Raw genomic sequence first — 15896 nt, 5'->3', positions numbered from 1 at the left:
ATAGATAGATAGATATTAGAGAGGAAGAAGAGTCATGGGATGTATGCTGGGCTTGGCCTCCGGAGTCACTGTGAGATGCTGAGTGATTTACTCCTATGATTATACCTCGTTCTCTTTTATATCTAAAATAGGGACCATAATCTACTGCCTTCTTCATAGGGTTGTGGTGACGAAAGAGATGCATGAATATGAGTTGTTATCTCTGTTTTTTGTTTTGTAAGTTGATATTATTGGTATATAGAGCTCCTGGTAAGGAAACTTCTACTAACGGAGATCTGTAGAGTGTAGCCTTAGAGGAGTGTCTGGGATATCGAGAGGATAAATACACAGCCAGGAGGTGCCCAAGGCAGAACGTAGACAGAGATATGTCTGCTCAGCCATTGCAGTGGGGACGGTGATGACCCACTGATTTCTTTATTATTATTGGTGGTGCTGGTGCTGGTGATGATGAAGTCACAGTGATGGTGATTGTGGGTTTTTTGAGGTTTTGATGGTTGTCATTATCAACAAAAGCCATTGTTATGATCAAGAAAGTAATGATAAAATGAAACACAGTTTAGAAAAAAATGCTTCCACGTACCAGAGGTGTTCTGGTTTGTTCCCTGTGTTACACTTACAATCTGGGGATTTGTAGTTATGTATATTTTAGCATTTTTAATAAAATGACAAATATTCTAAGAAAAACACAGAAGTGGCAGAAAAGAAAATATTCAGAAGGGGCAGCAGAAAAACAGATCCACTTGTCCAATGAGAGTAGGCAATTGGTCATAGGATAATAGGATCATAGATTTAGAGGAGGGAAGGACCACTTAGAGATCATCTAGTGATTCTAGTCCAATTACTTCATTTTACAGGTTAGACTATGGAGTGTCTCCACAATCTCGTGAAGAAAGAAAGTGACCTATGGTTACTCAGAGTAAGAAGCAAAGCCTTAATATGAACTTAAGGACAATTGGATCCAAATCCAAATCCAACAATCTTTCTACTCTGCCATGGGCCACTAAACCTGCAAAATAATGTGAAATAACAAATAATTCCCTTTCCAAAGACTGCATTTCTGGGCGTATATACTCCCCCAGTGGATAATGTACCATATGGCTCAGTGGTTAACAAATAGGATTGAGACTAGAGAACCCAGAAAGATACCATGGAAGTAATTTTATCTTCCTGAGTCCAAGAATTTTTCATATTTAATATAGAAGTCAGGGATATAGCCATAGAGCAGTTAGTTAGCTGTCCTGGGGCCAAAAAGCTAGAGCATTACCCTTTGAGGACTGGACTATGATTTTGTAGGACCTGCTCATCTGCCTGAACTAGTCCTCACATTTTGTCCTTTCCCTTCCTCCCTAACATTTTAAAAATTAAATATTCATTTTTACTTTCTTAGAGAGCTATTCAAGATTTTCATTTCTTGTTTTATTTATATATTTTTGTATTTAATCATCACTTTCTTTAAATGCTCAACTTAGCCAGCATGTAATTATGTATAATAATTTTTGATCATTCTTTCTATTTCTTCTTAATTTGTCCTTATTTCATTTTTGAGGAAGTCAGGTTTGTTAAAGATTTATCAATTTTGTGAACCTAAAAAAGTATTAGTTTTTTTAATCATCTCTACAAACTTTTGCTAATTTGTTGATTATCTAATTTCGTGAATTTCACGTTCAGTTCTTTAATCCTGTTTCTATTTTGTTAATGGATATTTCAGTGATATACTTTTTTCCACTGAGATTGATTTAGCTGTTTACCCCCAAAATGAATATATCATCTCATTATAATTCTCTACATCCACCCTTAAATTCTCCATAAAAATGTACCACACTCATTGGAAGTCTTGTTATTATTGTTTTAATATTTAATGATTACAAATGCAGCATTCAGGCTTTCCATCTGTTCTGCTTTTCCATTGCTTTGGGATGGGATAAGAGCAGATCAGGTGTCAAGGATGAATTGCAAACAAGTTCAGTAGGAGAGAATGAGTTGTAACCTCAAGGCAGAAAGGGGTCCCTGAGGCCCTTGGCTTCCCTGTGGCCAAATAGCCGGTGTTGCCAATTTGAGACTGACCTAGTTAATCTCTAAGGACTTTTCCATCTCTAAAATTCTATAATTCTGTAATTCGGCCTATGATCAAATATCAAATGCAGAAAAAAGTCAAGTCAACCAGCATTTATTAAATATCTACTGTATGGTACTATGCTAAGTGTTAAAGATACAAAAATGGGGAGGGGGATAGCCCCCTTTCTCAAGAAGTTCACAGTCTAATGTGTAATAAATAGAGGCAGGAGAAATTAGAGATAATTTCAGAGGGAAGTCACTAAGATTAAGGATTACTGGGAAAGGATTCTTTTTAGCTAAGACTCCAAGGAAGTCAAAAAAGTCATTCATCTCCCAGAGTTAAGGAATCATTTATGGTTGATGGATAAAGTGGTTCAAGAGGAAATAGGGAGCTTCACCAGCATAATACTGGGAGTTTCTGTCCAAGCAGATGGCTGGCAGAGTGGGGAGCAACAGCACTAGGCCACCTCAAAGAAGTGTACAGTTAGGGTATACCATCAGGTTACTTCCTATTTTCACTAATTATTCTTTATAACTAAGAGGCAGCACTGAAAAACACAAATAAATTAAAAGAGGCAGAAAAATTGAACTTCATAGGCTATAACTTTACCAGCAGCAACAGCAGCAGTTTAGTGCCAAGAAACAACATATGGATATAAAGAGTAACTTAATTATGATGTACTGAATAATGATAAGGGAAAGGAATAAATTATAAACCTATGGGAAGCCTCCCTGGATCTTTGAAGAGGTACAGAGGTATTGATTGGTTTTGGTGGTTATTTTTCCTCTTTCTTGTGATCTCTCTTGTAAACAATGGAAGCTTTCTGGTCTGATTTTGGGGCAGGAAATAATTGGAAGGAATCTGTTTGTAGCTTTGGAGCTGGAAGACCTAAGTTGAAGAAGTCCTGCCAGCTATGTGAGCCAAGGCTCTCAGCACTCACTCCTAGTAACTCTCTAAGACTGTAAGTTTCAGAGAAGATGCCAGTATGCATTGGTAGAGGGGGATGGTTCTTCGCTTTGTATCAGTGAAATCACAGATCCAATCTTTGTCCCTCTTCGTGTTCGCTATCTGCTAAGATGAATTTTCCTACGAAAGGAATGCAAGTTTCACCAACCAATACTCTCTAAAATGTAGAACCTTGGTATAAAAGCCAGTTACAAATGACCATTTTTAATCCAAAGTGATGGAATTAAACTCTATGATGGCCACAGTCTACCTACAGCCCCTGAATGAACTCTGTGGGTTTAAATAAGAGTGAACATTACCCTTTTTCAAGCCTTCTGTGGAACCATCAATCAGCATATGGTATGAAACATAAATTGATTGCTATAGATAAAGGGATATGAAAGATAGCCTTCATAAATTGTGTTTCATACGTTAGGGGATATGAGTGTTTGCTGTTTATTGCTGCTATAACACTACAGCCATAATGCATGTCATGATCATGATTGGATGACAGCCAAAGTCAGGTCCAGGAGTTTCATCATGAAAGTCACATTTCTAGACTACAAGAAGCATTTTGCATGGGAAAGCATAAGCTAATAATTTTTCTAGATGTAAATATTAGGAAATATTTTTGTTATTTTTTCCTAAGCTGAATTAAAAAGAAAAAAGTTTTATTGATGCCTTTAGCTTTTGTCTTTATATCACCACTCTCCCCACCATCACTAGCATCTCTCCCCACCACCATTCTTGTTTCTACATTTCCCTTATGACTAAGGAAAAAGAGTTAAAAAAAATACCCAACACAGAGATCATATGAATCCAACACCATATCCAGCAACATATAACCATAGTCCTTTTAGTGAAGGAGAATACAAAGATAGTTTTCCTCGTCTCGTTTCTGGGGCCAGGAGTCATCTTTAGAATTTCAGAGAAATTGACTTTTTATTTGTATTCTGTTCATTTTTACTTCTGTAATTGTGCATATTGTTTCCTTGGTTCTGTTTACTTCATTCTTTGTCAGTTCAATATGCCTTCCACATTTCTCAAAATTTCCTCATATTGTTCATTTCTCATCATGCAATAATATTCATTTACTTTCATATACCACAGTTTGTTTAGCCATTCCACAAACTATGGTCACTCACTTTATTTCAAGCTATTCTTACTAACATAAAAATGTTGCTAAGAATGTTTTGGCATATATGTAAACTTTCTACCTGTCTTTTGCCTCCTTGGAGCTACAAATTTATCAATATTTTTTCTTCTTGTATCACTTGGATTTCCTCCTATATCCTCCCCCACCCCTGACAAATTCTATGATAAAGTCATCTTTTATAAGAGATAAAAAATGTTTTTAAGAGGAAGAAAAGAGGGAAAACCCAGCAAAACTTATCAATATATCTGCACCTCTTCAAATGATTCAGAGGAGTTTTCAGATAGTTTTATGATTTTTTATTAATTAAATTGTTATTTAGTACATAATAATTAAGTCTCCATTTGGAGCTATATGTTGCTTGTTTTCCCTTAATTGGTGATGATCATCATGATGCTGAAATGCATATGCTTTATGGCATATAAAGGATATAATCTTCTATCTCTTTTGAATTTGTTCATATTTTTTCTGTGTTTTAATATGTGATATGTTTATGTAAGTGTACCATGTGATACTGAAAATATACATTTTAAGATATGCTAACAGAAAATTCCATTTGTTTCAATTATTAATTCTAAAGTACTATGTTCAACTTTATATTTTCCTTTTTTTAATGTCTTTATTAGATTTATCTACCTCTGAAAGAGGAATTGTAAATTCTCCTGTAATTGCTGTTTCACTATTTGTCTTTGATAATTGAATTTTCATGAATTTTGATGCTTATGCCACTTGGTGCATATTTATTTAATAAAGATATTACTTAATTTTCTTTAGTGCTCCCTAAAGTTAATATCTTTTTTTGTCTCTCTTGAGATGGCTTTTTTTGGCCTTATTTGATAAGCTTTTATTATTCATCTAATGCATAATGAATTTTGTTCCAGGCTTTCACTTTTACTTTACCTTTGTATTTTTTAAATAGATTGCTTGCACTGCAATCAATTTTCAGAATTCTAAAAAATAAATTCACTATTCTATTGCATTTTCCTGGTTTACTTAGTGTGGTCACTTTTAAGGTTAAGATAAGTTGGCATTTCCTCATTGCATTTCTTTCATATTCTTACTCCTGTATACTTTTACTTTTTCACTTATTTTATATCTTTTGTTCTTACATCCTCTTCCATTCAAGTTATACCTTTCCTTTTCATCTACCCAATGAGGCATCTAATTTAGTAAATATTTAAGTAATTATAATAATAATTATAATTATAAAATTATAATTATAAAAATATATTTAGTAAATATTTTTTTAAAGAGAGAATAAGCCAACCAGCATTATCAGTGATGTCCAAAGGCATATGCAGTAACCTACACCAAGAGTCTCCCACCTCCACAGTGAAGAGAGGGCAGTTGACTTAATCAACTCTTCATCTGGTCATTATAATATAAAATTTCAGTTTTGTTATTTTATTCATCCCATTTATATTGGTGTAGACATTGTGCATATATTTCCCTAGTTCTACTTCACATTTCATCAGTTCATATGCTTTCTCATGTTTATCTGAATTCTTCATATTTATTTTTTCACAAATTCTATTACCATGCCATAGCATTCATGCATTATTATTCGTTTAGTCATTTCTTAATAATTGACCATCTACTCTGCTTTCAGTTCTTTGATACTACATCATGCTGATATGAAAATTTTGATAAACATGTAACCTTTCTTTTTCTCTTTGATCTTCATGCTATACATGCCCAGCAGTAGAATATTTGAGTCAAAAGTATGACATTTAATAACACTTTAAAAGCTTAATTGCAAATTATTTTCTGGAGTGGTTGAGCCAGTATCTCTCTCCATCAATTATGTATTATGGTTTCTGTCTTTCCACAGCCTCTCTGTGAAGGAATGGATGGGGAAAATATTGTTAAGTGCATTTTTGGTGTCAGGACCTGTGCTGAATGATAGGGATGCAAAGAATTGGAAAGAGAGATTCTCTGTTTTCAAGTAGCTTATATTCTGTTAGAGGAGAGCTATTCTTGTCCTTCATTCTCAAAGAGGATCATAACAAACATCATGGTGATGCCATGACTTGCAAATGAATTGGATTTAAATTAGAGAGGGCTGTGCAAAGTCACCAGCCTCACTCTCTTCTCCAATGCCATCTGGACCCAGTGGCAAGATATAGATTAGTATGACTGACATGGCCCCCAACAGGGGAAAACACAACACTTAAGAAAGAGATGATGGTGGGAGGCAGTTTTATTCTTGGGAAACAGACAATATGGAAAGGAGGGAGGCACCAATGGCAGGCAGAGGATGACCAATGGCAGGCAGAGGATGAGTTGGCTGAATGACATTTGAAGGCAATGCACAGTCTCATGTGTAGGGCTCACCAGAAGGCAAATGGTATTAAGTATGCACAGACTTAGTGAGGCACCAACTAACTGAGTTGGCCCATAAGGACTGAGCTTCAAAGATCAATGTTCTACTTCACCAGGCACTGGGACATGTATGAGGATTCCCTTGGTATAGAGATCCAGGTCACAGGTTGGATGTGGAATATGTTGGCTTTTTTGTGATTGTGGTTGTTCAGTTATTTTCAGTCCTGAGGCATCATTTGGGGTTTTCTTGGCACACATATAGGAGCCGTTTGCCATTTCCTTCCCCATCTCATTTCACAGATGAGGAAACTGAGGTTAAGTGACTTGACCAGAGACATACAACTAGTAAGTATCTGAGGTCATATTTGAACTCAGGTCTTCCTGACTGCAGGCTGGCACTCTATCCACTGAGCCACCTAGCTTAGGTGGGAGCATTGATCATTCCCTTCTATTGACATCTTTGCTAATTTGCTGGGTTTAAGGTGAAAGTTCACAATTGATTTGATTTGCATTTACTTTAATATTAATGATTTGGCATAGGCTTTCATATAGTTTTTAATGAAATTCGTCTCAGAAGTGTTTGTCTGTCTTTATTTTTACTCAGCACTTTTTCCCTAGGATTACTTTTGCTTGTACTCATTTGATGCTAGCATATTCCCATAGGTTCTCTAACTCATTCCTGTTTGCCTGCTTTATCCCTACTTGTTTTGCTGATGCTTTTTTCCCCCTTATTTTCTCTTCCCTTTCTTTTTCTCTTCTATCTTTCTTTCTTTTTTGTGGGGGAGGAATGTTTTGTCACTTCTAGAAATATTGATTCATGAAGAATTCAATGAAATGTGGTGGTAGTTACTCTGCATTCCATACCATCAGTTTCTAGGTGTACCCCACATTTCCTGACCATGACCACTCATACCTCATGCCTGTGTCATTTTTGTGTCCCCTCCTACAACCCTGGATACTAGTTATCTTCAAATGGTTATATACTGTCTCTTGTGGTGATTCAGTCATGTAAACAACACAACTTGCATAGAGTTGTTCTCCTAGGGTTACCGTTTCTTTAATGTGAAAGTCATTATAAGGCCCTTTCCTTTCTCCCTTCACCCCACCAACAAGGATAACAAAGTTAAATGCCACCCTTTCATTTCTCTTTTTAAGGCAAAAACACCTTTTCATTTCTCTACATTCTGGTCCCTCCCTTGATCTCTCTCAGACCATCCTCTCCCATATGCCCCAGCATTATCTGAAGATTGAAAAGAATACTGTTATTCCTCTGTCCATGTCCAGTGAAAAGAGAGAGTTCATTTGCTATTCTCCTCTGATCTTATTTCATTTCCTCACTTGACTGGCTGATCTACGCAATCCACTCTACCAGGCTCAATGCTGTTTGTATTATATCATATTGCTTTCTTGGTATGCTTTTGTTATTAAGATTAATATTATTTTATGGTCTGCAGAAAGTACAGGAAGCTAGATGGCATGGCGAATTAAGTGCCTGACTTGGAGTCAAAAAGACCTGAGTTCAAATGTGAACTCAAAGGTTTCCTAGTTGTGTGACTCTGGGCAACTTAACCTCTGTCTGTTTCAATTTATCATCTGTAAATGGGGATAAAAAAAGCATCCACTTTCCAGGGTGGTTGTAAGGATATAATTAGATAATATTTTTAAAGCACTTTGCAAACCTTACCTTGCTTATAAATGCTAATTATTATTATCTAAAGAATATGTCCTTTTTGTTCCACTGGAAATTTTTTTTTTTATTAAACTTTTAACATTTATTTTCACACAATTTTGGGTTACAAATTTTCTCCCCTTTTTTCCCCCTCCCCCCCCAGACCCAAGTTTTCTAATTGCCCCTGTGACCTATCTGCTCTCTCCTCTATCCTCCCTCCCTCCCCTTGTCTCTGTCTTCTCTTTTGTCCTGTAGGGCCGAATAGCTTTCTTGACCCCTTAACCTGTGTTTCTTGTTACCCAGTGGTAAGAACATTACATTTGGTCCTAACACTTTGAGTTCCAACTTCTTTAGCTCCCTCCCTCTCTACCCCTTCCCCTTGGAAGACAGGCAGTTCAATATAGGCCATATTTGTTTAGTTTTGCAAATGATTTCCATACTAGTTGTGTTGTATAAGACTAACTATATTTCCCTCCATCCTGTCCTGTCCCCCATTACTTCTATTTTCTTATGGTCCTTTCCCTCCCCATGAGTGTCGACCTCGGATTGCATTCTCCTCCCCATGCCCTCCCCTCTATCCTCCCCCCCTTCCTGCTTGTGCCCCTGTCCCCCACTCTCCTGTATTATGAAGGAGGTTTTCCTATCAGAATGAGTGTGCATTATATTCTTTCCTTTAGTGGAATGTGATGAGAGTAGATCTCATGTTTTTCTCTTGCCAACCCTCTTTATCCCACCACTAATAAGTCTTTTGCTTGCCTCTTTTATGAGAGATAATTTGCCCCATATAACTTCTCCCTTTCTCCTCCCAATATTTCTCTCACTGCTTGATTTCATTTTTTTTTTTAAGATATGATCCCATCCTCTTCAATTCACTCTGTGCACTCTGTCTCTATGTATGTGTGCGTGTGTGCATGTGTGTGTGTGTGTACTCCCACCCAGTGTTCAGATACTGAAATGTTTCAAGAGTTACAAATATTGTCTTTCCATGTAGGAATGTAAACAGTTCAACTTTAGTAAGTCCCTTATGATTTCTCTTTGCTGTTCACCTTTTCATGGTTCTCTTCATTCTTGTGTTAGAAAGTCAAATTTTCTTTCCAGCTCTGGTCTTTTCATCAGGAAAATTTGAAAGTCTTCTATTTCATTGAAAGACCATTTTTTCTCCTGAAGTATTATACTCAGTTTTGCTGGGTAGGTGATTCTTGGCTTCAGTCCTAGTTCTTTTGACTTCTGGAATATCCTATTCCATTCCCTTCTATCCCTCAATGTAGAGGGTGCCAGATCTTGTACTATCCTGATTGTATTTCCACAATACTTGAATTGTTTCTTTCTAGCTGCTTGCAATATTTTCTCTTTCACCTGGGAATTCTGGAATTTGGCCACAATGTTCCTAGGAGTTTCTCTTTTTGGATCTCTTTCATGCGGTGTTCTGCGGATTCCTTGAATATTTATTTTGCCTTCTGGTTCTAGAATCTCAGGGCAGTTTTCCTTGATAATTTCGTGGAGGATGATGTCTAGGCTCTTCTTTTGATCATGGTTTTCAGGTAGTCCCAGAATTTTTACATTGTCTCTCCTGATTCTATTTTCCAGGTCAGTTGTTTTTCCAATAAGATATTTCACATTATATCCCATTTTTCGAATCTGCGTGGTATGTTCTAAGATATCTGTCTTTCTCGAAAAGTCCAAAGCTTCCATCTGTACCATTCTAGATTTGAGAGATCTATTTTCTTCAGTAAGCTTTTGAATCTCCTTTTCCATTTGGTTAATTCTGCTTTTGAAAGCATTCTTCTCCCCATTGGCCCCTTGCACCTCCCTTGCCAGCTGAGTTAGGCTAGTTCTCAAGGTGCCAATTTCTTCAAGATTTTTTTGGTTCTCCTTTAGCAGGGAGCTGATCTGTTTTTCATGCTTCTCCCTTATCCCTCTCATTTCCCTTCCCAGTCTTTCCTCCATCTCTCTAACTTGATTTTCAAAATTCCTCTTGAGCTCTTCCATGGCCCGAGCCCATTGGGTGGGCTGGGACACAGAATCCTTGATTTCTGTGTCTTTGCCTGATGGCAAGCATTGTTCCTCCCCATCAGAAAGGAAGGGAGGAAGTTTTTTTTCTCTGATAAAGTACCCTTCAATAGTTTTATTTCTTTTCCCTTTTCTGGGCATTGTCTCCACCTAGTGGCCTGACCTCTGAATGTTCTCCTCACACCCACGTCGCCTCCTGGTCCTCCCAGCCAGCGTTTGGGGACTGAGATTCAAATGCTGCTTCCCGCCTTAGGATTTTTGGCGGGGGCAGGGCTGCTATTCAGTGTGAGAATTAAGTTCAGGTGCTGAGGTCAGGGGCAGGGCCGCCTCTCTGGCTCAATTCCCTCAGGAGGTTTATGCACAGACCTTCCACAATGGATCCAGGCTCCCGTCCGTTTGGGGAGCCCCCGTCCGCAGCTGCCTCTCAGCCCCCACCTCCCGGGGGGGCCCGAGCTATGGGGGCACCTCACTCCTCTCTCAACCCGCCAAAGAGACTCTCTCACCTACCCCCGTCAGTCACCTGTTGGTGGGGGGTTCGTGCAGCTGCTGAAGATCCCGCCACCGGATCCCTCTCAGAACTTTGTCTCTCGGAGCCGCTGCCGCCATCGCCGCAGCGGGTCCGGGCTGGGCACCGTGTCTGCAGCGCGACGGACCTTTTGCGAGAGGTTTGCAGGACCCTCTGTGGGTGGGGGGACCCGCGTGGCCGCTGGAGACTCCGTTCCGCAGCCCTCTCGGATCTCTTTCCCACGGTGTCGCTGCCGCGGCAGGGCTGCTCTCCTCTTCCCGCCCCGGCGCCCAGTCCCTGGCGCGAAGGTCCCCCCGCGAGAGGTTTGCAGGTCTCTCCGGAACAGAAATCTCCCTCGCTCCAATATTCCGTGGTCTCTGGGTGCAGAATTCACCCTGGGTTAGTCCCCTCTGCCGTTCTGTGGTTTGTGGGTTCAGAGCTATGTGTATGTGCATCTTTCTACTTCGCCATCTTGGCTCCACCCCTCCACTGGAAATTTAAAAATTGCATTCCTTTGCAATATACTTGTTATATTATGACCTTTTCAGAATTCTTTCCTCTTCCTCCTCCTCCTCCTCCTCCTCCTCCTCCTCCTCCTCCTCCTCCTCCTTCTTCTTCTTCTTCTTCTTCTTCTTCTCCTTCTTCTTCCTCTTTGTGTCACAATTGAAATCTATCCTTGGACCCTTTTCTCCTTCAGTATTTTTCTTATATTTCCAGTGTTTTGTCTCTTTTCCTGCATTCATGTTTTATCTTGTTCAGATCTCTAATGTTACATGTGTAGAGCCTTGTTACATTGGGGTGTACAGGAAGCCCTCTATCAACTCTAATGAGAGAGTTGCACTTGGTTCTCCTATCCTTTTTCCCTGGGACATGGATACTACTTCCCTTTTTGTTAGCTATGATCTTCCATGGCCTTCTCTCCCACACATAGTTGCAATTCCTTTCCTTGACATGGTTCAGGAGCATGACTGTTTCCTGTCTCTTATGAAATGTCAGGGATTGAGGTGGGGTTCAGACTGAGTTATCCATGAGTAGTTTAGGAAACACAGGCCCATCAGGTTTTGTGTGCTTGCAGATCGTGGTGAATATTATCTTAGGAACTTTAAGTATTTCATGTTAAGAGGTTATTTCAGGAGAATTTTACCTTTTGCAGATTTTCTGTTTTCTTACCTTGTTGATGCAACTTTAATTACCATAGATTTGCTATGTATTTTTCAAATTTTCAGGTTTTTCAGTTGAGGCAATTATGCTGCAAACATCTACTTTGCTATCTTTCCAATCATGTGACGCAAATAATCTCCTCCTTTGGTTTTTGGTTGACATGTGGAGAATGCATCATTATTAACAAAACAAAAAGAAAAAACAAGAAAGCATATAGTAGCTGTGAGTGATATTTCTAGCTCTGGATGTTCCACTCGGTCTCTGGTCTCACTGGCCTTTCCACTTTATCTCATTTAGGTTTTGATACATACTTTACATCACGTACACTGGAGAACAACAGAAGGAATGTATGGTTTGCAGAGTATTGGGAGGAAAACTTCAACTGCAAGTTGACAATTAGTGGGTCCAAAAAAGAAGACACAGATCGAAAATGCACAGGTAATCTTACTGTCTTTGTCCTCCTGCCTCTTTATGCCACCTGCATTGAAATATCTGCCTAACTGACAGAAGGAAGCTTGGCTGGAGACAAATTAAATGACTAAATTGAATTTACTAGATTTTACAGAATATACAGCAGGGCCACAAGTCTTGCTGAAAAAGAAGGTTAGCCATGGGGGAAAGGGGGATCTTTTCAGTCTGTCTGTCTCTTCATAGTTGGCAATCCCCATTGATTTTATACATTCTCTGAAGAAGTCAACTGTCTGAATGCTTTCTCTGATAAATATTGTTATAACTAAGACTGTGAAGTAATTTCCCCACTGACTGCAACCTGTGTCAAATTCTATGTCTGTACCTTTGACTTGCATTAAGCATAATGTATGTGATTAATAGCACAAAGTTGTGGAGATGCCACAAGGGATAATAGAGTGCAAGACTTGGAGTAAGGAAAACATGGCTTTGAATCCTACCTTCCTATCTGTAGGTGTCATTTCACCTCTCTCAGTTTCCTCATCTATAAATTGGGGATCAGATAAAATTGAGGATCAAATGAGATAATGTATGTCAAGTACTTTGGAGATGATAGGATGATAGTCAAATTAATAATAATTAGTGATAACATATAGCTATCCATGTACTAATCACTTCCTAGTTTTGTAGGACTTGCCAGAGTGTGTGTTGCCCTGGCATTGGTATAAAGAAGCTAGGGTTACCTCCTTGTCACAGTGAGGAACAAGGAAGCCTTTGTGGAGGACAGAGGAATGATATAGATGACAAGGAGAGTCAAGTTTCTCTGTTATTCAGTATCTTATCAATTGGTGGGTTGTTTTTCTGCTTTTTGGGCATGTTTATTGTTATTTGTTTGCTTTTAGACTATTCAGCAAGTCTCTGCATCTTAGGTTCAATAAAAAAAACCAAAACATGTTTGTAGTGATGGTGGAACAAGACCCTGAAGTGCCTTCTGAATCAACAATTTTGTTGATTATGGTTTCAGCCATTAGTTTATTTCTGAATTGTCATTCTGCAAAAATTGGTTTCCATTAATAATACTAGCTATCCTACATTAAGGTATGTAAAGCAATTTACGTTCTCTCATTGAATCTTCAGAGAGGTAGATGCTTACGTTATCCCTGTTTTACAGATGAGTAAACAGAGACACTAGAACTTGTCTTCTTGACTCTAAGTCCGCTCAATGGCATAATTACTACTTGAGTAAACATTTATTTAATATCTGAAAGGTAACCAAGTGGCACAATTGATAAAGTGCTAGACCTGAAGTCAGAAGCACCCGAGTTCAAATTCAGCCTCAGATCCAGACTAGCTGTTTGACCCTGGTCAAGTCATTGAACTCCCTGCCTTAATTTTATCATCTGTAAAATTACCTTCCAGGAATTTTGTGAGGATAAAATGATAAAATATTTGAAAAGGACCTTGCTAACCTTAAAGTGCTACATAAAGGCTAGCTGCTATTATTATTTTTAATAATTATTTAATCTGCTTTATACAAGGCCTTGTGTAAGATTCCCTGGGGCAACAGAAAGATTAATAAGGCAAAATATCTTCCCTCAAACAAATATGAGAGACAAAAAAATATCTTATGATGAGTACCATAAGAAAGGTACAGAGGTTTATGAGTTACCAGACATTTTTTAGTATATGTGAATAATGCTAGTCATTTCTTCTTCAATCATCTTGCATATTAGCATTTTTTGCTGTTTAAAAAAATGGGAAAATGAGAAAGTGTCATTTTTTTCTCCTTTGGTAGTTGGTGACACAAACATACAGATATTAACTAAACACCTAAACCCACAATCTTGATTTTTTTCCTGCATGTTACTATAGTCCACATATATTGGAAATATTCATGGTTTTTGTCTGGTTTTATCCTTGTTTAATTCAAATATAGAGTACTTAGTTTAGTCATCTGTATGTTGGATGTGCTTAATTAATATTTTTCTCTCTTATAATATAGACAAGATCATGAAATCTGTAGTAGAAGTGGAAAGGGAAAACAATATTTTGGTCAGAGTTATATATCTTTGTTTTAGACATGCTGTTATTTTCAGGTATGACAATATTAGACCTTTTGTTTTGTTTTGTCATTTGTTTTTTTACATTTTGTATTTTTGTAGCAGGTCTGTGGTACAGTGGACAGGACACTGGACCACAGTCAGGAAGACTCAACTTCCTGAGTTCAAACCTAGCCTCAGACATTTATTAGTTACGCAACTCTGGGCAAGTCACTTAATTCTGTTTGCTTCGATTTCCTCATCTGTAAAATAAGCTGCAAAAGGAAATGGCAAACCACTCTAATATCTTTGCCCAGAAAATCTCAAATGGGGTCATGAAGAGTCAGACACAATGGAACAACAAACATTTTTATGGCAGAGTGTATAGAGGGTCAATCTCAGAGTCAGGAAAACTGGTCTCAAGTCTTGTCTAAGACACACACATTCTGTGTGACCATGAGCAAACCACTTAACTTCCCAGTGCTTCCAGGAAACTCCCTTAGAGGGTAAATTACCTAGGAGTTGCTGCATTAAGAGAGGGAGTTCTGTCATCAAGATTTCCCTTTATCAGAGAAATCACAAACCAAGTACATTTCCATCCCATCCTATCCCATCCTATCTCGTTCCATCCCATTTTTCTGCAGCAATCTTTAATTAAAAATAAATACATTGAAATTTCAAAATAGCATTCTGAAAAAAATGGAAAACTATCATTTCCCCTCCACAGACCTTTCATTGTATATACTCCAAAGATACTCTCAAGCACATTTATTAGGATAAGTAAATCTCCAAATGAGTTATTTGTCTTTTACCATTCACTACTGCCACTAAATTAAAAGGAATCACATTTCCTGTTAAGTGTCCTTGCCTTCATTCTGTCTAATGTGCAAATAAATAGGTGCCTCTCTTATAAGCATGAGCTTTTGATCAATATGCTGGGTTAAACCCAGCTGTCAATCTAATGTTTCTTATGAACTGCAAAGGCTCTGGGGTTAAAGAGGGTTTCATATTTTGAATGGGAAGATTGCGTGAAGCCCTCCTTTTGGGGATTTCCCTGTATACAATCTTTTGGACAAAACAAGATAATGATGAATGGGTAGCAGAGGATTTTTAGGGGGGTTAAGGATAAATAGTTTTATTTGCTCAAGTGAAAACCTTGACACTGGGATGAATATCCTAGGTTTAGTTGGTGGGGTGAATGAAGAAATGAACTGGAGAAAGAGTGAGTGAGGCATTCAGATTTAAGAATAAAACCAACTGAGAAAGGCAAGATTGGCAAGGTAACCACCGAATCCTTAGGATCTTGTCCTTGAGCTACATTGTTATCTAATCTAGCCCCTTTATTTTATGGATGAGAAAACAGATTTAGAGAGGTTTAAATGACTTACTTAAAGCCATATCGTATTTTGTATAAACATTGGGTACTACAACAAAAGTTTATTTAGTACCAAGACTACATGGGAATCACCAGATTTATCACTGGTATAATGCAAGCCTGATCTGACATGGAGATAGAAGCTTCTCTTTTTATATAGTATGATGAAAAAGGTCTCTTCTGTGTATTACCGTCCTCCATCTTCCCACTGTCTCCTGATACAGGGCCTGGAATGATTTATTATTCAGCATGT

At 38.1% G+C, this 15896-nt stretch overlaps 1 protein-coding gene across 3 annotated transcripts in view; it reads left to right on the top strand.

The window, feature by feature from the left end:
- Nucleotides 1-15896, top strand: part of GRM7 (glutamate metabotropic receptor 7) — a 1016657-nt gene that overhangs the window by 597518 nt on the left and 403243 nt on the right. For all 3 annotated transcript variants that reach the window (XM_072598608.1, XM_072598609.1, XM_072598607.1), the window contains exon 5: nt 12119-12259. In XM_072598608.1, coding sequence (XP_072454709.1) covers nt 12119-12259 — 141 coding nt within the window. The remainder of the gene's footprint in view (nt 1-12118; nt 12260-15896) is intronic.

This window comes from Notamacropus eugenii, chromosome 3 (genome assembly GCF_028372415.1).
Source record: "Notamacropus eugenii isolate mMacEug1 chromosome 3, mMacEug1.pri_v2, whole genome shotgun sequence".
NCBI classification, from domain to species: Eukaryota; Metazoa; Chordata; class Mammalia; order Diprotodontia; family Macropodidae; genus Notamacropus; species Notamacropus eugenii.
This window is presented reverse-complemented; position numbering and strand designations above follow the sequence as displayed.